The sequence below is a fragment of the Glycine max genome, chromosome 13, assembly GCF_000004515.6.
Source record: "Glycine max cultivar Williams 82 chromosome 13, Glycine_max_v4.0, whole genome shotgun sequence".
NCBI classification, from domain to species: domain Eukaryota; kingdom Viridiplantae; phylum Streptophyta; class Magnoliopsida; order Fabales; family Fabaceae; genus Glycine; species Glycine max.
In genome coordinates, this window is record NC_038249.2 from 36,121,535 (window position 1) to 36,149,487 (window position 27,953).

The window sequence follows — 27,953 nt, forward strand, 5'->3', positions numbered from 1 at the left end:
CAATGCAATCGTAATTGTTGTTTTTTGTTAAACATAATACAAATATAAATAGATATTTTAATATGATCTCTAAAAATAATTACTTCAATTAGGTACACTATATATGTGTGTGTGTGTGTGTATATATATATATATATATATATATATATATATTCTAATATGATATCTAAAGATAATTACTTTAATTAGATGCCTAAAGATAGTTATCCTTAATTAAGCTCACTATGGTCATTATGATATTCATCACGGTCGTTATCGAAATCTTGAAACTGAAGCTTAAGATGTTATGAAATGATGAGGATCCTCATGACTGACATGACCTTCCTAGTTGATCATGACCATTATCAAGTGAAAATAATATCAGATCTTCATGAAATTATGCATTTTTTAACTTTTTTACTTGATTAAGTGATTATACTTCTGCAAGGTAAAAACTAATGTCCAAACATGAGTTATGTCAAGAAAATACATGAAATAGTATGAAAACTCACATAAAATATCACTCAAATTATGATTTATCAACAATGTGATAATTGACTCACAAGTGAAAAATACATCATTCAATATAAAACATCAATGGTGGTTTAAGACAACTTTATCCATTGGGTTCATATTCACCATATTGCTTGAAAGATGGAGACAATCCTTGTTTTTGTGTATTACAATGGTAACATGAAATCAACTTCTGATGGGTATTGTTTGAATGTTCTAATGATCCTAAATTCATTATAATAGGTAAGGACATATCACTTGTTGCTTTAAGAAAAAACAATTACATATTCTATCTAAGATAACAAAATATTACTTGACATTCATTACTACCAACATGTATATGTGTACATGCATCAAGCTCTTGTCAACAAATATTATATTGTCAAGCAAGTGTAATATATATGCCTTGGCAACCCATACATAGGACCCAAAATCAACATAGTTGTCATACAACTCCTCTAACCAAGCCAGAGCTACTTCGGGTCTTGTTGAAATCGCAACATCTACTTCCTGGTTCGTCATAATGTGAAGCTTAGACCTCCACAATGCTTTAATATGCTCATTGTTGAAGGTTGTTGTGGAATGAGTGGGGAGCGTGCATGTGATAGGAAAATGTAATAGAGAAGACACATCATCAAGGATGATAGTCATCTCTCTAACTGACAGGTGGAAGAAGAATGTCTCCTCATATCATCTCTCAAGAAGGCATTTACTATGCCTTTATTCGCAGACTTATACCGCGCCTTACAAAGGCCCTTAAGGCCTGACGCATCCACGAATGCCTTCATCTACGCCTGGGTAGGGTAAGACATCATCATACCATCGTGGTTAATAGCTTAAGCTCTACTTGAGGCTTATGGATCCAAACATGGCCGGCTACATGGTTCTTTCATTTAATTGTCTTGACCAAGGTCTTACTAAAGTTCAAATTCATTACCTAAAATTAATAAATTTCTTCTTGATTAATCATTAATTCTACAAGTCTTTAATCAATGTTCATTCAACTAATACCTAAAGCATTACGTGTCCAAAATTAAAATACAATAAATATCTTATTAATTACTATGATAATCTCAGATCAAGAAAAACTATTAAGTTTCTTCTTAAGAATTTTCTATTGACGGCTTAAGGTAATGTTAACCATTATAAATTTTCAATTGAGTTAGTTTAATGATCACATTTTCATGTGTATCATCTATATATGTAATTTAATAAATAAGATCTATTAATTTTTATCTAATAAAAAATATTATATATATATTGATCTATCTTAATTTTTTTTCAAAAGGTAAAACGAATGTATTTAGTAAAGTAAAACTCAGTTTTAGCACAAGTGCAGAAACCAAGCCAAAGTACAAATATCAGAGTGCAAAAACCGCAGCTTAAAATCTGAGTAAACAAAAGAAAACAGCCTATACATAAAGAATTGTATTCGTGAAATGCAGACTTCTCTTGTGGCTTCCTGCTTCAAAATATTTCTGAACTTCAAACCAATCAACAATCCAAAAAATTTCGTACCAGGAAAATGTATACAATCAAGTCATCATTATTACCCAAAACAAATGATTAAGAATAATTTGAATTAAAATTATAAATGACTTATTTTTCATTATCGTAATCTTTATTATGATAACAAATAATTTTAACCAACTCAAATAAACTACTTTATAATAGAATATGATAATATAACTCTACTGATACTTCATTATTAGAACTGGAACTGATTACATGATGGATTAAGTATTCAGCATACACACTTATCCCCTAACAAATATTGCCTATGGAACAGAACTAACTGTAGTTTCTAAAGAATTTGAGCATTGGGAAAGCACAAGGGGAGCTTCAACCTGCATCATCATTTGATTAAACTTGAGCGCTAATATGGGTTTTGATAACATCACACAAGTGCTGAAATTCTGTGCATCATTTTTGTGATCTTTAGCTACATGGCTACTGCTTCCATAATCTTCTAATGACAGTTCAGTGTCATCATTTGTTGAAGGGAATGCTCCTGAAACCTTCAAGGGCTTCAATGCTTGCACCCTATTCAATATTTAGATTGATAAGATACTTTAGACTACTTTCAGGCTCATATGTCAAAAAACATAATATTGATTAATTTCTTTGTGCCTTTTAAGTTTAAAAGAAAGAGTAAATCGTGTATCCAAAGTAAAGGGTTTTTATACTGTCATGTAATCATAAACTATCATATATAATAAGTTTGTTGATTTTTTTATGATAATTATCTTAAAAGTCATACTAACATAATTTCTTATTCTTATTAATTGATAGTAAAAAAATTTTACACTTACAATATATAAGATTAAATTCTAACCTGCATTCAATCTGGCAAGAGTATTTGAGGAGGTTAGGATTATACTCTGTAGCTCCACTACAAATTTGGAACAATTTGTGATCATTAGTAATGGAAAACTGAAGACTTTGGTACCATATTGTGGACATAATGGCTTCTTGCACTAATTTACCTAAAACTTGGAAGTGACATTCTCGTTGTTGGGCCCATCCAGTGGCCAATGCCCAAAGCAGACACTGCAATCAACATGTTTGTCATCAGTAAAGCATTGTACTCTTGTAGTGTCAATTATAATTAAAGAGGGCAAACTACAGAAAAAAAAAAATAGCAACATTTATGGAGCAGAGCAATTTATTCTCTAACATGTTATTGTTAGCACAAATAACTTTATTGCAAGCGTTTTGAATAATTCTATATGCAGAATTACAGCCTGTGATGGAAATGTTTGTTGATTAGTGGTCCCAAGTTAGTATATACTTTGACTGTTCTAAAGTGAGTAAGGGTAAGTTAGTTGACAAGAAAGTCAACCACACGCATGATTTGTTATTGTATTAAATTTTGTTTTTCTCATCAATGACTAAAAAATTACTTACTTTAGTCTTTAAAATGAATTGTTCACTTTAGAGGTGTCAAATCTTTGTATACTTTGGCTTTTCTAAAGTAAAGCCAAAGAAAGTAACTACATTGATAAGAAAATCAACAACTAATATACCAAACACATTTTCAAGTAATATTAATGTAGGAAACTTATGGAGGATAGTGGAATCAAATAAAAAAAAATTCACTCACCAGGACTGGTGAGACTGATATTAATATTACAAGTGTCTTCTGCATCAAGACATTTGATTTTGGTTACTTGAACATTCAGGGGATCCTTTGGAGTAGAGTACTTGGCACCAATTCCAATCCGATTAAGAAATCCACTCTTTATCTCCCTCTGTTGTCTTGAGATTGCTGTAATTGTCTTTTTCAAGAATGAACAAAAATCAATATACGAATGCCCAAAATGGCCTAGACTTTCAAAATTCCCATGTTTTCTCGTTATACTGGTTATAGTACTGTATCAAGTAATAGTATTATGCACCAAGATTGTGGTCTAAAGTCTAAACTTAAGGCTTTTGATTAAATACTCATAACTCGCATACAAAATCATAACTCATAGGTTCAGTTTCCATAATTACGAGCAATATATGAAGCTAAAAGATTGAACTACAATGATGCAATAGGTCAAAGCAATAACCTTGGAAAACCTAGCCATCTGACTTGGAAGTCCCACCTCCTGAAAAAAAAATTACAGCAATGACAAATTAATACTATAATAAAATGGTACATTTTGAGGGTAAAATCTAGGGTAACAGAACACAACAATTCATTCCATTCCATTCTAACCACATGCCAAAATAATAGATGTAAGGTCCTATTACAATCACATGTATGAAAATAATTTATTTGGTAGGAAAATTTGTATTTGAATTTAAACGTATACAAAATTCTCTTATTTGGAAATAGTCACACATTGCAAGAGGGATTAGTATCTGACCGAGTGAATTAGAAGAACACCCATGATCTCTCACCGAGTAAAAAAAAATTCATCTTCCATGAGTTATTTTGCAGAAGAGATGAAACTTAATTCTCCTCTTCTAGGATAAGGTAAAACTAATTCAGCAATTTTATAAACGTTATTTATTATGCATTTTCTCCTACCTTTCTTCCGTGATAACAGGCCTCATCGTTGTTCACGTACACCCTCGTTGCCCATCTTTGGAAAACGAGAAAAAAAATCATTTTAAGAACATCTTTATATATCAAAAAGGAAAAAAAATATTAATGCAAAATCATTTATGGTAACTAAATTTAATTCTTCACAAGCTGCAGTGAGTTAATCTTATGCAAGCAAGAATTTGGACTAATAAATAATTCCAAAAAGAAAAATGTCATATGCTTATAAAAACCATAAAGAATAAGACACGGCTTCGAGTCTACTGAATCACCTCAACAGGTATTACGACATGATTGATGGCTAGTGGAAATATAATGTATAAATATTTTATGTACTCATGCAAGCGTCCACTTTTTATTATAAAGTATTATGAACTTTAATGTGCTATATATTATACTTTGGTTAGAGAAGTATATTAACATAGAAGAGATTCTTTATACCTTTAACTTCTTGATAGTATTAAATATTTTTTTGTAATAAATTGAATATTATAATTTTTTTTATAATGAACATTCTGAACAAGGCATGAATCTTACTTACCTCACCACATAAGCTATCCATGTTTTGATTGGACCAGTAGAATTAAAACAGATATAAGAACTAATTAAAAACATGGAGGCTGAACAAGGTTTAATTAGTTCTTATATCTGTTTTAACTTTTTGTTTTAGTTCTTATAATTAAAAACTCTAGATTTTAATTTTTATACGAGCAAATTTTCACACTGTCTAAAAACTAATAATAGAAATTAAATTACAATTTTTTTTAACATTTATAAAAAAAAATATAAAAAAAAATGTTTATATAAAAACTAAAACGTAAAGTTTTTTATATAGAAACTAAAATGAAAAATTGACCTAAATATAAAAACCAAATCATCAATTAAACATGTAATCAATATAACGTGCTACTATATAGGCTTGTTTGGAGGTTATCCAACAATACAAGTCAGACCAATTTTGATTGGCCAACTAGTAGGTAGTACCAAGCATCACATGCAAAAAAACTACAACCCTACACTCTGGTAAACATATTTTGAAAAAAAAAAAAATTCTGACTTTGGAACTAGAACCATGCACGTTCCATTTCAGTGCTATTCAGCCTATTATTTTCCATATTTTATTAAATTATGGAAGAATGAAAAAGTTTCAGTGATATAGTCAAAGAATTATTAGTAAATGAGAACATACGCGCAGGATGTTGGGCGGTTCCATACAAGTCCTGCAATTACAACAAGCTGCTACCCATCACAAAGTTATAAGGTCAGCAACAAATTGCATCAATCAAAAACAACAATGTCTTCAAATTTTCTGGAATCCGCAATTTGCAAAAATATAATTTAAAAAAAAACATCTGAAGCAAAAGTTGAGAGTAAAAATATAACAGAACCTCATCAAAGACACCAACTGGACTGTCCTCATAACTTGCTAGAAAGAAACCACCAAGAGTGTATCTGTATCAGAAATGACAAGTTTCAAAAATAATTTTTTTATATTACCATAGACAAAACTTAGATGTAGTTCCTTCAGTGTTTCTGGCACTAATCTTCAATCAGAATTAAAATTTCATCTCAATAAACTATGTTAACTTTTTTACAAATCTTTATCATCTACGTGAAACTCTAATTCTAATCAGTACCAAAAGTATCTACCAAACTTGTTGTAAGTTTTGTCCTATTTTAACCACCTTCCTCCCACTCTATACTCTTCAGCCTCATGAAGGGAATTCTTTCATTTTAGAACTGAAAATATTTTATTTGTAAATGAAATAGTTTGCAAATCCTATCAAAGTGATGGAACTTACAAGTCATCAAATAATACACACAAAGTAGTATAAAAAAAATTGAATTCTTGAAATAATTCCAACCAAACAATTTTCACTCATTATTTCATTTATATATGAAATGAACTGTTTCTGTTTGAAGGCAAGATAATATGGTTAAAGTAGGACACAAAAGATCACTTTCCTTTTTAACCGCACAAACTAATCTTAGGGGCAATTAATTAAAAAACTAATCGGTAATGAAATTTATTCTCCATTTTCTAGATACCCTTGTAAAGAACACCAAAAAAAGACACCCTTCTAAACCAAGTACAAGTATACTTGCCCAAAAGCTTCAACCAATTTGAATTCTTTTGGAATGTAAGCTCGAGCTTTCTCTGCCTTCACAAGATGGAGTTGATACCAGGCACTGATAAACCCAGAAACAGAACTAGTTAGCTAAATCCCCACTCTCAGTGAGCAAAAATAGTAACTAAATAGAAGATTCATTACACTTGCCTGCCTCTAAATACCCATGGAGGCTTGCCATACCCAGATGAAGCTTTTGCCTCTACAGCTTCCATAAACTCTGAAAATAATAAATTAGCAACCAAAATTGAACATAGAGGCTCAAATTTGTCAGAAACAGATTATCATTTGTGCTAATTGATTATCACAGTTTCAGTGAAAAGTGGTGATAAACTAATTATTAGATTCACAGAACCAATAACACAATATTACAAATATAAACCGTGATTCTGTTTTGCAATATCAGAGAAACTAATGAATGCATTAATATCAGGAGACCAGAGCTTACATGATTGAGTTTGGTGGCCGTAGAAATGAATGAAAGAAGCAAAAGGGAAGTTGTGGCTATGGATTTAACCCCCAACGAAGGGAGAAAGTGAAGATGGAATCAGTGGAAATTAATATGATGAGAGAAGAAGAGGTAAGGTTTGGTACAAAAACTGAAATATGCGGAAATGAATGGATAAACAACCAAAACACATCATCCTCCGTGTCCTTTTCTATGGACATAAACTTACACATGGACAACGTTTGGCGCCAACACAAGTGAAAAAAACACGTTCCCTTGACCGTGACGTGTCTTCATGGGGTAACATTTTTGTTTGTTTGTTTAGTAAAGGTGTTTTTAACTATACTACTTTAAGAAATTAATTTCTGTTGACGTAAGGATGGTTAAAGTAATTTTGATTTCTTTTTTTAAAAACTAATAATATTTGATTAAAATTATAAATTAAGGCATAATTTATAAATTGAATTTTTATATTATTAATTCGTTTTTCCACAGTAATGGATATTTTCTTTATTTTTTGAAAATGTAAGAAATAAAAAATCAGATTTACTCCCACACTCAAATAAAAATCAGATTTTAATATATATATATATATATATATATATATATATATATATATATATATTAAAATACAAGAATTTAGTCTTTTCTTACTAACTTTGTCAATGATTGTGCTCAAGTGGTAAACTCCCAAAATTTTTCATGTAAAATCTTCATTTATGCATATCAGACATGTTTTGTGAGTTTTAAACTACAAAAAAATTGCATCTTAGGCTGTCACAAATTTTGAGAGTTTGCTAGGTTAACACTTTTTATTGGCAAAGCTAGTGACAAGAGACGAGATTCATATATTTGTAAAAATGAAATGAAAAAATAACACATTTTTTTTTTATAAAAAACACAATAAATTTAAATTTTTAATTTTGATTTTAATGTTAACCCAATTTATAATAAGTCTCTAAATATGTAGCTTGTATATTGATTTGAATTGATTATTTGTATAACAATATCACAATATTTATTTGTTTCCTTCTGGGAAGTCTCTAGCTAGGTTGCTTGTATATTGATTTGATTGGATAATTGAGAGAGTACCGCATTCATTATTGGAGCAACTTGCCAAAATGTACGACGACTAGCATTTATTTCTATTTCTTTTTGACGACTTCTTTTTTGCTTTTTCTTGACCTATAAGGCAATGATATAAATCGATGACTGGATCCACATAAAGTAATGTACCTAGATTTTTTTTTTTATCGTAGCAGCATTTTTGCGCCTCTAGTTTGCTACCAGAATCTAAGGAAGATCGAATTTGTGCCATTCATCTATGACGTAATCAATTTATTATGCATGTCATACCACTTAACAAAGAAGAACTAAGGAATTTCAACTTTACCATCATCTCTCCCACTGATTTTGCAACGCCAACACAGTATACAATTAATTAAAATTGTAAAATATATTGAATAATATAAAAATAAATATATTTTTCTAAAAAATTATTTTAATATTATGTTAAGTTTTTAATCAATTCTATTTATAAATAATGTATTTTTACATATTCAATTTTAACTTATTTTAAATAAAGTAACATTCTTTTTAAACTTTCTTAAAAACGGAGGGTTTTTTTTCACACAAACAGAGGTTGAATTATATTTTCTATTTTTCGTTTAAAATGACAAAATCTTTACAGACCTTTAATTTAAAAATTAAGAAATAATAAGATAGTAAGATAGTACAGACTTAGTCAATTAAGTTAGTTAGAGAGAGACTATTTTTATAAACTTCAATTTCAAGTTTTTTTTTTCCAAAATGTCTTTTTAGACACCAAAACTCAAGGAATTGAAAAGAAAAAGAAAATAAATAAACTATTTCACAAGTACTCTCGAAGATGCACATTAAATTATGTGCAAGAAACTAAGGAATTTCAACTTTACTATCACCTCTCATACCACTTAATTTGTGAAACTTTCACATAATTCATTTTGCTACTATTTATGCTTTTGTTTCTCAAATAAAACTGAAACTTTGTGAAACTTGCCACCACAAGAAAACATGCAATTAGTGTCGCCCAAAAGCAGACTCTAAGGCCTTGGAGATGCGTCGCCTTCCCTTGGAGTTATAATTTTTTTTCCTAGTGTCGGGACTTTGGTTATTTTATTTTTAAATATTTTTCTCTCTGTCAGCTCTGTTTTTCATCTATTAAATAGATCTTATTATATCTACTCCTATCTGTTGGAAATGAATAACAAACTCACAATTTGTATTACAATTATCAATGTCATACATATAACAAATGGCAAAAACAATTATCAAAGAAACTAAGCTATTTCACCCAATTATACTTTTGACCAGGAACTTTCACTTTCACACCTATATATATATATGTTTTGCAAATGATGAGTTTAGACACACGTGCAGTGAGTTTTGAATGAAATCATAAAACTATATATAAATATATAAATACAACGTAACTTTATCCTATAAATTACACACAACAATTTGGAGCTTTATACTATAATTAAGAAAAAGAAATCAAAGAGACATGCATGCATCTTTCCTTTGGTCCTATCAATATGAACCTACAGTAGCTCCTGTTATTTCCCAACTGTTACAAGAACAGAAATTTGAAACACACACAAACTAAACTGATTAGTCACACATATATACTATGCTTTCTCAAACACAACTGGGAGTACATTACCATCCAAGGCCAACAAAATCTTCCCATTCTCACGCTAACCACCAACAATGCCACTGTCAAACCTACACAAAGGACACTCATATGTAGGACACCAACCTATATAATATGTACCATTGATTGGTGTCTTGGTAATTCTAAGGTAATCATCACTGCCTGATGCAGCAATGAGCCTCCTTCCACTCTGACTATCCTTCTCAGCCAAATTCCAATTTGTGCCCTGCACACATATTGAGGCAGCTGAGAATGTCACCTTGAATTCCCTATTCACCTTCACAACATCATCTTCTTCAGCAAAAGGGGTGAAGAAAATGGGTAATCCCTCTTCTGCATCAGAATTCTCTTGACCTACATATAGAGGGCATGGATTATTGTTTCTGCTTAATAAAGTGGCGCGGCCTCCAACGTCAGCTATGGCGGGTTTGATGCAGTAATCTTTGCCAGCTCAAGAGGGTGGCCTTGTGTGTCTAGGACTGGGGTCATTATCAGATTGTGCTGATGCTGATGTTGCAATTACAAGCCACACCATAAGGCTAAGGCTTGCACCAATTGATCACATTGACATGGTTTATGTATATTATAACTAACTATAACTTCACTTGCAATATAGAAACTTTTAACAATGTGTGTTTGTTAGGAAACAAGTCCTTATCCTGCAACGCACCATGGAAGGTGGTCACCAACGTCCCAAATGCAAGAGCCACCCACCCCGGCATTTGGTGGATTACGTCTAACGGAATCATGAGCTGGCAAGCCCTCATTGGAAGATAGAGATCGTGCTGTCTGCTGTTTGCTCCTTACCTCATTCGTGCACCATTTTTGTTATGATATTCCATTATTGTCTGTTACTCCCCCATGCACCCTCGTTGTATTCATCCCTGAGCTAGCTATAAATAAGTGAAATAGCAGAAAATTAATACAAGTTACTTCTTTATCTTTCTCTCTTATGGGGGTTCCTAGCCCTCGAAGCTAGTCTGTTCTTTCCCCCCTTGTGCTTGGTTCGTAACAGTGTTGCTGTGTGTTTTGTGTTTTAGCAATGGGGAGGTATTTATAGGATATATATGGTATGAGGTAGGTGGCATTGGCAAGCATGTCTTGGAGATAGATTAGTTTTGGATTGATGAATAAAAGTCTAACATGACTTATCCAAAAGCATTGCTTGTACCGGCAAAATTTCTATCGAGGGTGAGACGACTATGGTGTTTGGAAGGTTAAAATATAATAAATGAATTGTTTTTACATTTTTTTAAGCATTTCATGATTTCTAGTTTAGGTATATATGGCAATGCTACCAAATGCAGCGTGTCGAGGGTAGGGTTTACTCTCTTTTGGTAGGAAAGTGGAAAAAAACCAAAAAATCAAATCAAATAAAAAAAATCTAAAATTATGAGTTGTGTCTTGACCAAATTAAAGTATAGAAACAACTCTCTTCTTACAAAGGTTAATTTTATAAGATTGAGTTAGATATAAATTCAAATTTTGATATGGTATCAAAACTTATCTTGAGATGATTATTATTAAAACTTATTTAGTACATTGTGGGTTATATGATGTCATATATGTAAGAATTTTTGTCATTTTTTATTTTAGTGGTAGAACTTAATTTGAGTTCTTGGATTTTACTTGTATAAACAAAAAACAATAAAATCTTTCTTTTAAGTAAGAATAGTAAGTAAGAATAGTAGTACATACAGTGGATCGAAAAGAGTTCTTGAACTCAAGAAATTCTCTTAAAAATGCTCTTAGGTATGTTGTGTCACCCACTATTGGATTGTTATTGGACCATCTATAAATGTCCAGTTTTACAAACTTCATATTCCAAATATTTAATCCTTAACATAAGAAAGGTGTTAGAGATGTCACATTAACTAGTGACATGATCAAATTAAAGTATAAGAAAAATGGAACAGCTTTGATCTTACAAACCATTTTTACATGGTTGAGTTATGTTCAAACACAATACAAACTTCATGCTTGAGATATTCAATCCTCAATGTGAGGAGTGCCAGTTAAAATCTTAATTATATCAACTAATAATATGATCAAATTAAAGTGTATTTACGTGTATATATATATATATATATATATATATATATATATATATATATATATATATATATATATATATATATATATATATATATATATATAAAAGTGGAAGACAACTCTAACCTTATTAATAACTTTAATAAAAATGATAATATCTCGAGGGTCATTTATCATTTGCATATGCAGTGTTAGTTGCCAGATATGTATTTGATTGTTATGTGTTATCCATGTCACACTCCATCCATCATTGTCATCTGGCCATCGCCATAAGCCGTACATGGTACCAACCCATAGTAATCCCCTCGTCACCAATTTTCGTTGACCCGTCTCAATCGTCAATGTCAAATGGCTTGCCCCTAGCCCTCATTAAACTACACTGATCATTTAGGGACATTGTGAGTATTTACATTCTTAGACAAAAAGGATGTGTTTTCTTGTATGAATTTTTGTCTTACTCCTCTTGTTTACACGTGTCGCTATGTATCTATATATGCATGTAGTGTATCCTTCATATGGATGCTTAACAACTAGAAGATGACCACAAGCACCTATATATAATGTGAGGTGACTTTTGGAATTTCGAATTCATTAGAGCAAACCCAAGTTTTAGATTCCCTATTGTTTGTTTATATTATGACTTATGAGATCTTCCTCTTTATCAGAATCTTGATGGGCGATGCAAGTAACACCGGCCTATTTGATGTGGTCACGCATCATGTATACAATTCAAAGAATAAGAGAGGAGTTTCATATAGAAAACACTCATTGATTGAAATGATAAAAGATGCAATGAAAATATATATGTAGGTGCTCTTTATATAGAGCTCGCTTATCTCTAATCATCAAATATTAAACTTTGATGATGAGCAAATGCATCCGAAAGGTCCACTTAAAAACTAATTCATAAGAAATGGTCTACCTAGCTATATAAACACTTATCATGTTCATGAATTACCCGATGTAAGACTATTCTTAACAATGGTTGTATTATTTATCTATACATGTGTGATTCATGGATTTAACAATTCAGTTTTATGTTAACATACCCGTGTTATCACTTTACAGTCACGTCAACATCTTTCTTAATTAAAATACTGAACGTCAAATTGTTAGATGAATTAAAAGTATATAACTTTAAAACATGGAAACTAAAATCTTTGAAATTTTCAAAATCAAAATTATCACCAAAAACATAATGAAGTCTGATGATGTAAATAATAGCAACCAGTTTCATTTATTATTATAATTGTTAGTAAATTGTAGATAAAAAAATAAGAACAAAATATCAGGGTACAATTTCTAGTTATTAGCAAAGGCTCATACAAGTAGATATTTTCACTCCTTCATTTAAACAGGCACAATGCGTCTCCAAATTCCTGCAAGGATACTACCAATGATTGACTGATTCACAATTGCAAGAGCACCAGGTACTGCACTTAGGGGATCTCCAAAGTGCTTCGTAGCCAGAACAATCTGGAGAACACAGTTCTGCAAAATCCCATGGAATAACTGGTAAATTTACGTGGAATTGAACCAATGATCACAAATGAGTTGTAAAAAGCTGTTAATGTTTAGTCCCAAAAATTTGGAACAAATATGTTTTTGATTTTCTAACTTGAAAAAAAAATCATTTTAGTTCCTCAAATTTCAAAAATATATTTTTAATCTCTAGAAATAAAAAAGATGTGGATTCAAATTTCTTTTATAAAAAACTAATAAATTAATAATTAATATTGATGTTTAAAAACTTGGAGATGAAGGATGTTAACAAAATTGATGAAACGTACTACCATTTGACACATGTTCACTTCCAAATGACACATCATCATTTTAGTTAACGTGGTCGGGCTCCCAGGACTAAAACATATTTTTTGAAATATGAAAACTATATATTTTTTTTAATTTGAAAGACCAAAAACAGATTTATCCCAAATTTCAAGTACTAAAAATATAATTTATTCTATTTAAAAATTTAATTGTTTAATGAATATAATAAATATTTTTAGTAAAATTATATTTTTTATATTTTTAATCAATCTCTATAGACAGACATTTAAAAAGGACAAAATTTAACCATAATATTGTAAGTACTTTCAATACTATTTTTTAATCAAACCATTAGTTGCTTGATAATTTGAGTTTCTTACTAAAATAAATTTTTAATTTTAATTAAAAATAATATTAAAAGCACTTAAAATGCTTTAAGTAAGTTGGCTCCAGAAAAAATAACTTATAAAAGGCTAGGTTAACATTTGTGGTTGAGTAAAACTGATTTTGATAAAATTAAGAATAGAGATTCTTGGACATCGATCTCTACTCTGGTTATTGGTTAACACTTAGAGAAAAAGAGAAGAGAAAAAATTGTAAGTATAATAGCTAATACGATGTAATAATTAAGAAAAGGGAAAATAATAAGTACGAATAAGGTATTTTGAGTGATAAAGTAATTCAAAAAGGGGCACTAACTTTACCTTCATGCCAACCTGGGAGGATATGGTTCGTGACGATGACACATCTAACCTAAGCAATCTTGCAAATAGGTAACCAAAGAAAAACCCAGAAGCCTGAAGAAGGAAGGTGGCTAAAATCACTTGTCCACCAGATGCAAGGATTGCTGAAGAACTCTGGCCAATAGCATTTCCACACAAAATTGCCACAGTTATTACAGCTATGGGTGGCATCAATGGAGACACAAATTTAACAATAGGTTGGAAAAACTGGTTCAGAAATGCACCAGCCAACACAGGAACAAGCACAACCTGTTGAGAGATATTGCATGGAGAGAGGGAGTAACAATTACAACAAATCAGAAGCAGAGACAACATTAACCTGAGAAACAAAGCTTACTTGCAATGTTGAAATCAATAAGCCTGGTGCGTCCACTGCTACATATTTACCAGCAAGTTTTGCTGTCAGTAAAGGAGTCATTATCTGCAATAATGTGAGAAAAATAATATCTAAAGCACATTATTTTTGCAACTTTTAGAAGAACCAATAAAAAGAATAACATTATTAGAGACAAAAATATATATAAGCTAAGAATCATTTTTTTTTTATTGAGCTAAGAATGATTTTTGATTTAGCACTTCATGTATGGAATCTATAGATTATGCATACACTAAATTATTTTTGACAAAACAAGCAATAATATTCTATTTTAAGCCTTTCACAATACCATATGGAAGGCCAAAAGGCTGTGAAAGAGAAAAAATGTCACTGCCATAGTTCAAACCTGAGCACATGAAACCATTAAACTAATTGATTGTATTGTATCGTTGTAATGCCTCCCAGTACTGAGAAATTCTTTGGTAATTCTGGACTATCACGTGCTCCTGATCTCAACAAATTTCCACATGATAGATATTAAGTTTTTTAATTTAAGAAAAAGCAATCACTAACATTTGATTACGTGTTATTTAAAGATTAAAGATTAGTCCTGAGTATCACATTTTGTCATTAATTGCACATCAAATAGGGAATCCAAAGACAAGACTCAACTCAAAACGTGGTACCAACCATGGCAGATATGGTGCTTGCAGTTGTCATTATCACAGAAAGCGCCACATTTGCACTAGCAAAACAAAAAGCTCATCAGATCACCTAGTTTATCAAGTCAATTAAAAGCATTAATTGGAATAACAGTTCTGAGGGTCATTATATATACCGTGCAAGATAAGTTATAATGTTACTAGCTGTGCCTGCAACCAGACATAGACTATTTAAAATATAAGTGCAGAGTGGAGAGAAAATTGAGACCACAAAATTAAAATTCATACCTCCTGGACAGCACCCGAGTAATATTATACCTGCTGCAGAATGTGATGGAAGATTTAGGAGTTTGCTTATAAGAAATCCAGATAGTGGCATCACCTGAAAATTGTCAGCAATTCACACAAACAAAACAAGGATACCTCATCAGGGCAAACTGTTAGAACTGTAGGAAAAAGGCAAACAAAATACCCATTTTGTAAAAGAAATCATTATATTGGCTTCATTTTTTTTTCAAATAACTAGATTGTGTACCCACGTATTTTAAATATGAATTTGCTATCTTTTCAATATTATTTTGAACATTTTTTAATAATATCCAGTTTTTTTTAACAATATCATACTTGAAATATTTAAACAACAATTTTTTATAATTATTTTTTTTATATATTACTTTAATTTTGTACTTTTCATTTAAATAAATAATTACAATTTTTTAATAGACTTTATTTGATTATTGTTAATACATCATATATTAATTTAAATATTATTTGAGATGATATAATGTTGTTCCAACTTGATTTTAAATTCGAATTGGGTATTTACTTGAATAAGAATTAAATATGGAGAAGGAAAATTTTGTCTCTTAAAGAAACAATTTTATTATTCATAGTAATTCTATCTAATTCAAATAGTATTGCTTCTAGGAGGATGACACCTATAGGCTCTATCAAAATTGAGTTAAATCTATGTATGGTGGTGTATGTGGATACTTAACAGTGTTTGCAATTTAGCTTGATTTGATTTTTAGATAAAAATAATATGAATTAAACATAAAATTAATACATGATTTGGTTTGATATAAATATATATTAAATTATAATTTTTATTCTCCTAATTTTTTAAATTTATGATTTTGATCCTCTAAATTTTAATTGTAGCATTTGGTCTCCCTAATCTTATTAATTGATATTTTGATCCTTCTGGTAAATTATTAACAAATAATTCTGATTAATTGAGTTATTAAATTAATTATAAATTAATCAAAATCATTAATTATTAAAAATTAAATAAAAAATTATTAATTATAATTTTTCACAATATTGTGCTTCTCCTCAAACACCTCTTTTACATTTTCTTGTCGCATGCGACTCCACCGACAATAACATTATATTAAGGTTAATAATCTTTTATTAAAGTTTTTAATAATTAATAATTTTTATTTAATTTGTAATTAATTTAATATCTCTAATAATCATAATTATTAGTTAATAATTTATAGGAAGAACAAAACCATAAATTTATAAAATTACAAAATCAAATGTTACAATTAAAATTTAAAGAAACTAAAATCATGAATTTAGAAAATTATAAGAATCAAAATTATAATTTAACCTTTAAGTATACCATCAAATCACAACCATCTTTTATAATTTGGTTTGCTCCAATTTTTTATTCTTTTAAATTTACTTATATAACTTTTAAAATTATTTTTAATTTCACAACTAACAAAATAAAACATAATTTAATAAGTAATAACCAAATGAGTCATAGTCAACACTTAGAAATGACATTTATATAACTACATTACAAATTTCTTATAAAAAAATTACATTACAAACTCTTTTTTTGGGGAATTACATTACAAACTATTCATAATCAATTAGTCATATACTATCAATGTTTTTTTAGAGCTTACTATCAATGTTATAAACTTATATTATATTGCCAAATTATTCAACACATAGAATCACATGCTAGTATTATCAAAAGTTTAAAATATTACTAGTTTACTACATAATACTCCATAAAATAGCATAAAGTAATAAACCATACAAATTCCAAATAACCACCACAGTGCAAGGACACTAACCGAATACTGGATGAGAAAACCAGAGAGGACTTCCTTAGGCATAGCAAGAACCCCACGAAGATCATCAAGAGTGAGAGTCATACCCATACCCAGCATGATGATGTTGAGACCCATGATGCTCAACTTGGGAGTGACCCAATTGAAGTAACTTGGTTTCATCAACCCCAAAACAGACGCAATTGTGACCCACAATGGAAATCCCGTCGAAAGGACCTCACCGGCCAGCACAAGCCATTCCCCAACACTCCTACCTTCATTTGCGCTGTACTCGTTCGAAGAAATGCCGCACCGAAGTGGAGCAACATTGGAACCGGAGACTCTTGGTGATTTTGATGCAAAAAGGTTTGGCAGTGGTTGAGGTTGAGAATTGCATCTGAGTGTGATCCTATAAGTTGATTTGATTTGAGTTGAAGTAAAGTGGTTGGGTTTGGGGGTAATGGTTTTTGGAACAGAGTTTGTTGTTGGAACAAAGTTAGTGTGTGAGTGTGATTGCACTCTGACAACTCCTCCATATACGTACATATGAGGAAAGAACGCAATTGATGATTGCATTTTCTACAATCTCTGTTTGTTCTACAACCCCCAGAGAAAGAAGACAACAGACCAGCTATGATATATGAATGAAAACTAGAAAATCAAAATGTTTTTCTTTTTTTGTCGTTAATGTTATTTAATTTTTGTTTTATCCTTTGACTTTTTTAAACATTTTTATTATGTGAATCAAGAAAAGGATAAAAAATAAACAGAGAGAGAAATAAAGATAGTTTAATAGCGTTAAATATGATATTAATTATTTTAAACTCAAATAATAGAACTGATAAGAACATGTAACTTTTGATGGGTCTTTGTAATTTAATATGTATTCAATTTTTAAATAGTTCATTTATATTTATTATTATTGTAACCGAGCCATTTCAAACATTTCATTCTTAAATATTATATTTTCATTGTAGAAAGAGTACATAAAACAATAATTTATCATGAAAAGTAATATATTATTTTTTTAAAAATTTATAATAAAATATTTTTATATAATGCTTTTTATCCTAACTTTCTGATTCATATCCTTAACTTTAATATATTAATGACTTCTGTCCTATTATTTGGTTATAAGGTATTTATTTTTACTTATGTATCTTGAATTAAAGTTGGAGACCCAATAATAATAATAATGAATTACATCTCAAATTATAGTCACCTTAGTCATGTAATAATTAATTGATAAAAAAAAACCTCTTTTAAATTATGTTTATTTAATTTTCTTTTATATGAAGGAGGGATCCACTTAATTCAAAAGTAATTCTTTTTAAAATTATTTCTCATCATCATTATTCATCTTCTTAAAATTTAATGGTTATAATAAATAATTAATCTTAACTAAATATTGAGAATCACCCTAGAGGAGATGCATCCCTCCCCTCTCTATATAAGTACAACTGAATTTCTTAATTCTTTTATGATTTTATTGTTACATAATTAAGATAAATATGATATAATAAAAAATAATGTTGATTAAATTTAGAGATATGGAGTCACTTGTAAGACTTATTTAGTAAAAATATTAACGTTGGTGAGTTGAAAAGAAAACTTAATTAAATTATAAAAAGTAATAACAAGTATGATGAAATGATAGGACAGTCATTTAATGTGTAAAAAAAATGTGTTGGGTTGGAGATGGCGTAAAATAAGTAATGAAGAACCACCTTGGCACTCAAATAGGATAGTGAAATTCATTTTTTAGCATATAGATTGGCTCTTCCTATCTACGGCATCAAATAAAGCAGCTAATGAAAAAGGGAGATAATGACTCAATATTTATTTGGTGATCAACATCAGACTATAATAAATAATATATGCCACTCAAATAATGTGTACATATTTGTCTGTAAACATCTGATGAACTTGGAAATGGCCTCACTGCAAGAGAAGCCAGCCTAGAGCACCACCAACGACTGCAGGAGAGGTGCGATGTGCCTTTCTTGAAATAGTCCCATTTCGGAGCATGGTTCACCTTCTCAAGGCTTGCATAAATATACAGACCATAGTTAATCCTGCATATTGTGTGCTGTATTCAACGTACCACAAACTGCATACCGTGTTCTCTTTAAAGAAAGTCTAGTAATAATAATGTAAAAACTGGCCATCTGTACCTACAACTACAAGTACCACGTACCAGTACTTGTACCAGATATATGGTAACTATGATATAGACAATTTCAAGTTATTCATTATCACAACTTCTGGTCTCTCTCAAAGATGCAACGGTAATTGCTCTCCTATAAATTGAATCAAACAGACAGGGATGTTGCCAACTCCAGTTTCAGACCACATCTAGCAGCAAAAGGTCATTTCTAACTCTGATTCTGTTTTGTGCAGGAACAAGAAGTTGTCACTGTAAGAATAGTCTCAAAGATTAATGAAGTTTGCCTTTTCTTATTAGCATTAACAGATAGACATTGAGATTTTAGATGTAATGTTGATTTACAAAATTGCAGGTTTGTCCTTGCTCCATGACAACATATTTCCAGTTCAAACGTTCAATAGTAATAATTCTTTCTATAATGGATGAACCATTCCTTCTCCTTTTTTATTACATTAAATGACATTTTGTTACAAAATAGTAAATACAGCTTTCAGACAGTCAAAACCAGAAGAAGTGAAGCCACAAAGAGAAAAGTAAAGAACACACAAGTTAGTAGGTCAGCTGAAATATATGGAAACACATACAACATGGATTTTGCTTGAAGTCAACTAGCATGTTGTCTGGTAGGAAAACATCCATACAAATTAAAACTATTGTTGTATACGGCCTCTCTTCAATCACATAATTTTAACTGGATAATTCTCGCTCACATGCAATTCAACTATAAGTTATAGATTATCAACTTAGATACCAAGCTCAAGAATACTCTTTATGTAAAAGTCACAATCAGGCCGCTGTAGAACAGATGGCCAGAAGGCCACCATCTTCAGGGGTTGCCTGTGAGATTTACCAACTACTGAACCCATCCCCACATATACACAATGGAAAAAGTTTTAACTATGTGGTTATTAATCTCTCCTTATACCTGAGGTAGGTTTTAATTAATGCTTTAAAATGGAAAGGAAATGACTGTTTTCATTTTTCTCAATTGCGACTAAACTTACTATTATGCTTAAATGATCTATTGTTCAAAAAAACTGATGTTGATGGGCAAAATTTTGAGTACATAGGTACCAGAAGAGATTGAATATCTGCAATATGAAGTTAAAGGAATTTTGATGACACTAGTAGCATGGTTTCAACTATTAGGGATCAAGGAAGAAATTAACATCACCCTCTGCTGCAAGGATTTTATCCACTAGTTTCATGAAAAGCATTTTTTCTTACCTAGTAACAAGAAGACAAAAGGAAACCACATAAATGAAACTAAAAAGATCGTGAATGGGAGGGAACCAATCATAAACTCTGATTTACTAAACACCAAAAGGAATATGCTACATCATTGCTTTTCTTATTTGGAATAAAATACTTTATCTATAAAATCCATATATTGATATAGTAGGAAAACTCTCATACATTGAGCATGAATTCTCATAAAGAATGCCCATGGCAAAGACCAGAAATCTTAACCAAATATTACATATTTGCTTTTACCTCCAGTCTTTTCAGCAGAACTGATCATGCATATGACACTATCAAAGGTTCTCTGGAGTTCACTCTAGATTTACCCTCGAAATAGAAGTATAATATCAACTGTATCAATCCCAATATGGTTCCTATCCCATTTGGCACCTACAAATCAAGCAAAGATGTCAAACTTATACTTCAAATATAAGCCAGCAAATGAACATGTCAAACTAACATGGGTATTTCAAGAATAAATACATAAAGAAAGGACTTGGAAGGAAGCTTACATAAATAAAGGCATCATCGTTGAATAATCCATAAAGTAAGAAAGAGGTGCTCATTAGGAAGGTGGAAAGTGAGAGATAAAACGGCATGAATTCAACACTCTTTGTCTGAATGACCAATTTCTGAGAAATATAGGTAATGTAAGCAAATTCACCCCACAAACAGATAATGCTCATATTATAGATGGATATGAAGGAAACAACACACTCACAATTATAAACAATGGAGAGGCAAACATTGAAATGAGAGAGGCACAGCTCAAGAATCCCACAAAGAACCGCCGCATTATAATGTCATCTATTTGCAAGCTTCCAACTAATATGATTGCAAATATGCCAAGAACTGCCAGCGATAATCCAATCATTCTCACCTATCCGATGGCAGTTTAAAATACAACATGTTAGGAACTGATCACTGAACTTTGGCCTATATCAACAAAATAAGCTTCCAATAGTATCAGAAAGTTGACCTTTTTTGCTTTCTCAGCATACATCAGGAAGATGATTATGTACACAAATTGAAAGACAGCTCCAATTGAATTAACAGTTGTAACCAACAAATTATCAGCAGATATCAGAGGTGTGCCATACCACATGCAGATCAAGCAGTTTAGAAGGGAATAAATATATGGCAACCCTGAGAACATCTCTGTTGACCCATTTCTGATAATCCTCCTAAATGTGGGTCTAGATTTCAAAACAGAACAAGAGTCACACAACGAACACAAATAAACAACAAATTCTTCAAAATCCATAATAATGAAACTTACATGGGAGACACAAACAACCCAAAAGCAAAGACATTTCCTGCAAATAAGTAAATTAATATAGTGAAATGTGATTAATTAATCAACTAAGAAAAGTGGGTCATTTTTATTTTTTTTGGTTTATCAAAGAGAAAGTACCTGCAACTCCAGCTGCATCCTTGGCAACTTTACAAATGGAAAATGCAGCAAAGAGAGCCATTTTCAAACACCAATTCCAGACACAAACAACTTTAACTAAATTAAACTTAAGTACCAAACCCTCAGTTATTCAATTTATATTATATTATCCACTTTGTAAAAAAATTTGAGATATGCCCCTGTGGTCTGTGCTTCCTCCCACCAAGTTCCCCTCTTTCTCACCCTTTATAATCAAAGTATGAAATATGAATAATGCTAACCTCATATATTATATCATATATACTGTATTTATTTATTTATTTATTTATTTATAAGGGGTTGTAACAAAGGAGTTCACAAATAAAATAAAATGACTTTGGAGCCACGAAAAAGAAACCAATTAGCATTTGGGATTTGAGTACGTCCACATATTAGAGTGTAAGTTGTTGAATTTTATGAGAGCGTGCGTGTTTTTGGAACACAGCTGAGCTGTTAGGATTAGGACGAAGGGCACCCTCGTCAATGTACTCTCCTTCGAACTGAATTGACATTTTTTTAAAAAAATATGAATTTTTATTTTATTTGATTTTAGTGTTTTTATAAATTTAAAATTAATAAACTATTTTTTATAAATGATCTATCTATCTACTATGAGACAAGAAACGTGCCACATATCAATTTTTTTTTGCAACTTTTTCTCTTTCTTCCTTTACATATTTTTCTTTTTATATTTTTCCTTTCTTTTTCTTTATGTTTTTGTTCATAATTTTTTTTTATAAATATAAAAATTAATATTCATTTCTGTATAATAACTATATTAATATTTTTTTAAAATTATATTTATAACTAATTATTAAATATACTTTATTATTCAATTACAAATTTCTATATAGTTATTTTTTATTATTTTAAAATTAATTTTTATGCCAATAAATATATTCTTTCTTATGTCACCAATTATATATTTCCAAATATGATATAATACATTTTAAAAAATCCTCTCATTTTTTTACATATTTCCTTTATGCTTCCATTTATGTTTTTCCTTTCTTTTTTCTTATTATGTTTCTTTCTTTCTTTTATTTTTTTATGTTTTTCTTCATTTTTTTTCTAATGGAAAAGTATAAAACATAGTTTGTGAATTTTTTTAACTATTACTATAACCTTTCTTAATTATTTAAAATACATTACACTGACATTTTTTTTTATTTACCTAAGAAACACATACATTGGGTCATTGGGGGTTGCTATAAACGTTAGAAATATAAGGTATTACGTATAGTTTCAAGAAATTAGAGAAGATGTTCATGCTATTTTTTATTTTAAAAAATATAAAATATTTTTTTAATATTAAAAAGTGGTAAGATGAAGAGATAACTTTAATATTATCGGTGTGTCTACAATATGTTAGAGTTGTCACTAAAGATTCATCCAGAAGACTATCGTATAAGCCTAAATTACAAACAAGTTTATTTAGTGGTAGCTATTTTAGTTAGCCCGTGGTACCAAATTGAGGAAGGTTGTCACTAAGTTTGAGATTTCAGTAATGTAAGACAAATTCAATCTGTGTAATTTGTGCTCATGAGAGGGATGAGAGTCATGTATAAGGGATAACGATAACATATAAACATTTTTTTTTCTTCATAAAAAAGGTTATTTCGGAGCAAGCTTCCACAAATCCTTGATTCTAAATGTATTCTTTGACATGGTAATTAAAATGTGACACTAATTAAAAATAAAATTCTAAATTACTCCAAGTGCGCATGCGGACCAAAGGGTTGCGTTTACGCTTTTCCATCAAATTCATTTAAAGAGTTAACACGTAATTTCGGGATATGGTTGCTTCCACCACTAAATTAGTAAATTTCTCAAGAGAGGATAGACCATAGACGCACATAAAGCATAGTTTTTGGGTGAATCTTAGACATCTTCAGCTGAAAGTTAGAAACTAATCAATCTATTTAAAATGATATTTAGGAATCAAATTTTTAACCACGTACGTAAAAAAACATTATTATCTATGTAGCACATAATGTTGATATTTCATCACTTAATTGATGGGGCTTTCAAATGCAAAGATAGACTAATATAACTGGCTGTCCAGATTTACAGTTTGAAAAGAACAAGCAAATCAGAACTTTGGACCCAGCAATATAGTATATAAATAATTTGGGACTTTGCTTTATGTTTGGGACCGTAGTTTTCAAGGAATCATCATGGAAACATAATTCCAGGTAAGTGGAGACCACCATGATTTGTGCTTCAAATTTTTAGAAGCTATGGAGAAGGGACATAGAACATGAATCCTATATAAGTGGAATTTCAGTTGATGTAATATGGTTTTAATTATTACCAGATCTTGTTGCGAAATTATGACGGGAGGAAACTTAAAAATAAGTAAAAATAAATAAACATGATAATTTTATAATTGTCACCAGTTGTATTTAATAGGAGAAAATTGGTGATACACCCCTAATTTTCAAAAATTAAGCAAGGGATTGGAGTCAAAATGGCACCCACTTTTGGGTTTTTATCACATTTTTCATTAGTTTATGAGTATCCTAGAACATAAACCTGCAGGAAAATTTAGAATTCATTCCTCATATAACTTCTAAGAGATAAGATAGCACAAAATATTTAAAAAGAAAGTCCATACCAATCCAAAAAGAAAAGATATAGATAAACTTTAATGTTATAAAGTTTTTTGTTTTGCCTATCTGCACAATGAAAAAAAAGAGGCAAATTTAAAATCACCTTATACTATCAAGCGCACTTGAACTACATAAGCATTAAGTGTGCAGTAAGGTAATATAAAATACATAAGGATCAATCTTTAATGAAGCTCAAACGTGTACTAACTTGGAAATCACGCTTGACCAAATGCTATTTGCAATAACAATCTCCCAAGTGGACATTGATCTTGGAAATCAATTATTTAAACAGAAGAACTTATATGAAAAATATGATCTGAAATGCTTTTACCTTTAACAATGCAATTTGATCTTTTGGAATGAATTTCTTGGTTAGTGGCCGGAGATCTTTAGTGTTTGATCAAAAATGCTTTTACCTTTAACAATGCAATTTGTTGTGAATGTATGCATATATTCCTCGTACATGATTACATTTTATTCAATACATTTTGTGTTGATTGGTTCACAGCTGTCATGAATAGATTCAAATATTCAATAAGTTCATTGTTAACTAACTCACTAAATCAAGGTCAGTTAAGTTTTATAGTTTAAGGAAGCGATGAAATTTCACCTTTCTTTTGTTTCCTTCAGTCATTTGAGCTACAAATAGTACAGAATTACACTCAAAAAGAAAATGCTGGTCAGGGCTTCTAGAAATAGAAATCCTACTAGAGGACAATAATGAAAGTCAGATGGACAAATTATCTAGTTTTTAAAACAAACCATAACTTTCCATTTCTTTTTTCTGCATTCTCTTTAACTTCTATTTATCTTAATCTTGAATTTTTTTATTGTACACATGCAGTAATTGGGACAGGCTTTGCATTGAACATGCTCTTCAACATTGATCCTCTTAGCATTACAGCAATATGGGGTAGTTTACCATATTCCATTTATATCATGAAAAAACTATGTGGTTGTCATTGAATGTTATATTAGGGTACTATCTATATAAAAACATCATTGTCACAATATTATAAATGTCACAGTATTAAGGAGATCAAATGAAAGGACAAAGACCCCCAGAAAGAAAGAGTAAAAAAGCATAAAACAACAATCAAAGCCATATCCCTACTGTTATTCTTAACACAACAAACTCACAGGAAGGAAACGAATACTAATGTCTAAGGAACTTGGCAACATGCTCTAATGCCTAACAAGATAGGGATCAATGTCATTGGCTCATTGCAACATAATTGGACAAGGAATTGATGCAGATGATTCCCTCCTATTCCTAAAATGAGCTCCAGAGGCATCTTTTTCTACAAGAGACAAACCAATAATCACCAAAACCATACACATATGTCACGATCAAGGAAGTAGGAACAACATATATAAACACAAATAAGAACAGTAGCAATACATAATCAAAAGTAGGCTTTTAGAACCTCTCTAAATTAAATTAAAACTCCTGCTATTTATTGGAATATGAGGCGCAGTACCAAAATCACAATATTTCAATTTAGTTAAAGAGATTTATATAATAACTTCCAGTATTAAACGTTTTTCTTTTTTAGATCACATTTGCCAGTACACAGTTTAACAAAAGAGACTTTGCTGCTTGAATTCTTTCAAAAGAAGCCATTCAAAAAATTTGTTGCAAGATGATGACCAATTACATGTGTCCAAAGTAGGACTTCATAGTTCTCTAACACAAAGAAAGGATAAATATTCATCTGATGTTAAGAAATAACATGCTCACTCAACCTTTATTCAAGACCATTACACTAATGTAGAGACTAAATCCTATTTGTATGCATGCTGAACTACTGTGGTATGTGACAAACAAGTTGACTTGATCAATGTATTTAGACAAATCATCTTCATCTATCTTGGTTCCAAGAGAAATTCGTCTTTTGTTTTCAAAGGCTAATGATATGATTGAACTGTGTAAAAAAAAGAAGAAAAAAAAAAGAGAATTTTGAAACTGAACATGCTGGGAAATATGATATTTAACTGCATTTTACCTTTTAGATTATTTTGATCACTTCATTCTATTCTAATGAATTATCAACTATTGCTCCCATATGTAGCCATGAATTACTTCGATAAATTCTTAATCAAAGAAACTGTCAAAGTAGTTCTGTTATGAAGCAGCCCATAGACAGCACAGACCAAGACAAGGAATTATCAGACAAAGAGAGCACCAGGCCACAATACCTGAAGGATTTCATAACTAACTCTGACAAGGGTTGCTGAGCTAGGGAATATCCTGTCTGCTATAGAGGCATCTTTCTGTTAGGATAATCCCACAATCCGTTAGTGCTAGCATCTGCAGAAGAAATAGCATTTCATTGCCTATAAATAACGAACTCATGTAATGCAAATTCATGCAGAAATAAAATCTCATTCTCTCTTATCTTCTCTTTCTGGAGGAGTCCTGGGCCTCGAATACCAGTCCATAACAAGTTCATTGCTACATAGAGAAGAATAGTGGACAAAAAATTTCACTAGAGACAGGGTGGCCTAGTTGTGGGAACCAGAAGAGTGATTCACGCACACTTTTGAACCGAAAATATTATGTGCACATTGCACTGCCAACTTTCTTAATTGTTTTCTCTTTACGAATCAATAAAAATGGGTTTTATCTTTCTATTTCAGGAATTGTTATTCTCACCCCACAATTGCTATACTCACCCACCCATGTGGGTGACTTTTTCATTATTCCAAAAATGGCCTTCCCAGAAAATTATGCTTTTGTTGCACAACATATACAATGGAATCTTGGTTCGATTACACTATTTTTTTTCACCCCCAAATACACAGTAAAATCCTGATTTCATTATGTTATCCAGAATGGAATGATGATTTCATCCTATTATACACAAAGAGAATTTGATTTTGTTGTGTGTGCGCTTTTTTTAATTTAATTTTTAAAAGATATTTGACAACAAAATATCTAATGTTCGATATTGTAATTACTATCATGTGAACAGTTAATGCTTATAGATCGTTGATATTGTAGGACAAATATGGATTGTTGTTTTTCCTACTTCATAGAACAGCCATATTAATAATAGTTTAACCATATATTTTTTCGATGCAATCTAAATTA

General features: G+C 30.5%; 3 protein-coding genes and 1 pseudogene across 4 annotated transcripts; all 4 read right to left on the reverse strand.

Annotated features, from left to right (window-relative positions):
• Nucleotides 1–2,173: 2,173 nt before the first annotated feature.
• On the reverse strand, nucleotides 2,174–7,281 carry LOC100306249 (protein NEOXANTHIN-DEFICIENT 1). Its single transcript, XM_006594645.4, has 11 exons — nucleotides 7,103–7,281; nucleotides 6,805–6,874; nucleotides 6,632–6,715; nucleotides 5,914–5,977; nucleotides 5,715–5,761; nucleotides 4,511–4,565; nucleotides 4,047–4,085; nucleotides 3,596–3,770; nucleotides 2,979–3,042; nucleotides 2,828–2,884; nucleotides 2,174–2,535 (listed from the first exon to the last, which is right to left on the reverse strand). Exons 2-11 carry the CDS (start codon nucleotides 6,867–6,869, stop codon nucleotides 2,271–2,273), a joined length of 915 nt encoding a protein of 304 aa, XP_006594708.1. The 5' UTR covers nucleotides 6,870–6,874; nucleotides 7,103–7,281; the 3' UTR covers nucleotides 2,174–2,270.
• A 2,328-nt stretch (nucleotides 7,282–9,609) lies between these two features.
• LOC100788330 (kunitz type trypsin inhibitor 104-like) lies at nucleotides 9,610–10,365 on the reverse strand (annotated as a pseudogene).
• Nucleotides 10,366–13,055: 2,690 nt separating this feature from the next.
• Nucleotides 13,056–18,059, reverse strand: LOC100788854 (probable sodium/metabolite cotransporter BASS1, chloroplastic). Its single transcript, XM_003543135.5, has 7 exons — nucleotides 17,431–18,059; nucleotides 15,626–15,719; nucleotides 15,514–15,547; nucleotides 15,366–15,420; nucleotides 14,697–14,780; nucleotides 14,321–14,608; nucleotides 13,056–13,337 (listed from the first exon to the last, which is right to left on the reverse strand). Exons 1-7 carry the CDS (start codon nucleotides 17,980–17,982, stop codon nucleotides 13,197–13,199), a joined length of 1,248 nt encoding a protein of 415 aa, XP_003543183.1. The 5' UTR covers nucleotides 17,983–18,059; the 3' UTR covers nucleotides 13,056–13,196.
• A 1,167-nt stretch (nucleotides 18,060–19,226) lies between these two features.
• On the reverse strand, nucleotides 19,227–22,469 carry SWEET34 (sugar efflux transporter SWEET34). Of its 2 annotated transcripts, none has more exons than NM_001357967.1 (7): nucleotides 22,230–22,469; nucleotides 22,095–22,131; nucleotides 21,795–22,011; nucleotides 21,537–21,695; nucleotides 21,328–21,447; nucleotides 21,068–21,205; nucleotides 19,227–19,793 (listed from the first exon to the last, which is right to left on the reverse strand). In NM_001357967.1, the coding sequence occupies exons 1-6, from the start codon at nucleotides 22,288–22,290 to the stop codon at nucleotides 21,092–21,094; spliced, it is 708 nt and encodes a 235-aa protein (NP_001344896.1). In that variant the 5' UTR covers nucleotides 22,291–22,469; the 3' UTR covers nucleotides 19,227–19,793; nucleotides 21,068–21,091. The 2 variants fall into 2 exon arrangements, with proteins under 2 accessions (NP_001344896.1, NP_001237496.2); NM_001250567.2 differs by having other exon boundaries at nucleotides 19,227–19,822.
• Between the last annotated feature and the right edge of the window lie 5,484 nt (nucleotides 22,470–27,953).

Coding starts and splice junctions, on each gene's coding strand:
- LOC100306249 (XM_006594645.4), bottom strand. CDS start 6,869: ATGGAAGCTGTAGAGGCAAAAGCTTCATCTGGGTATGGCAAGCCTCCA. Junction 6,716..6,804: donor CCATGGGTATTTAGAGGCAG/GCAAGTGTAATG, acceptor TGGGTTTATCAG/TGCCTGGTATCAACTCCATC. Junction 4,086..4,510: donor CCTGTTATCACGGAAGAAAG/GTAGGAGAAAAT, acceptor TTTTTTTTTCAG/GAGGTGGGACTTCCAAGTCA.
- SWEET34 (NM_001357967.1), bottom strand. CDS start 22,290: ATGGCTCTCTTTGCTGCATTTTCCATTTGTAAAGTTGCCAAGGATGCA. Junction 22,132..22,229: donor GGATGCAGCTGGAGTTGCAG/GTACTTTCTCTT, acceptor ACTTATTTGCAG/GAAATGTCTTTGCTTTTGGG. Junction 21,696..21,794: donor ATGCTGAGAAAGCAAAAAAG/GTCAACTTTCTG, acceptor GCCATCGGATAG/GTGAGAATGATTGGATTATC.
- LOC100788854 (XM_003543135.5), bottom strand. CDS start 17,982: ATGCAATCATCAATTGCGTTCTTTCCTCATATGTACGTATATGGAGGA. Junction 14,781..15,365: donor CAAGCACCATATCTGCCATG/GTTGGTACCACG, acceptor ACATTATTGCAG/ATAATGACTCCTTTACTGAC. Junction 13,338..14,320: donor CCTCCCAGGTTGGCATGAAG/GTAAAGTTAGTG, acceptor GGGATTTTGCAG/AACTGTGTTCTCCAGATTGT.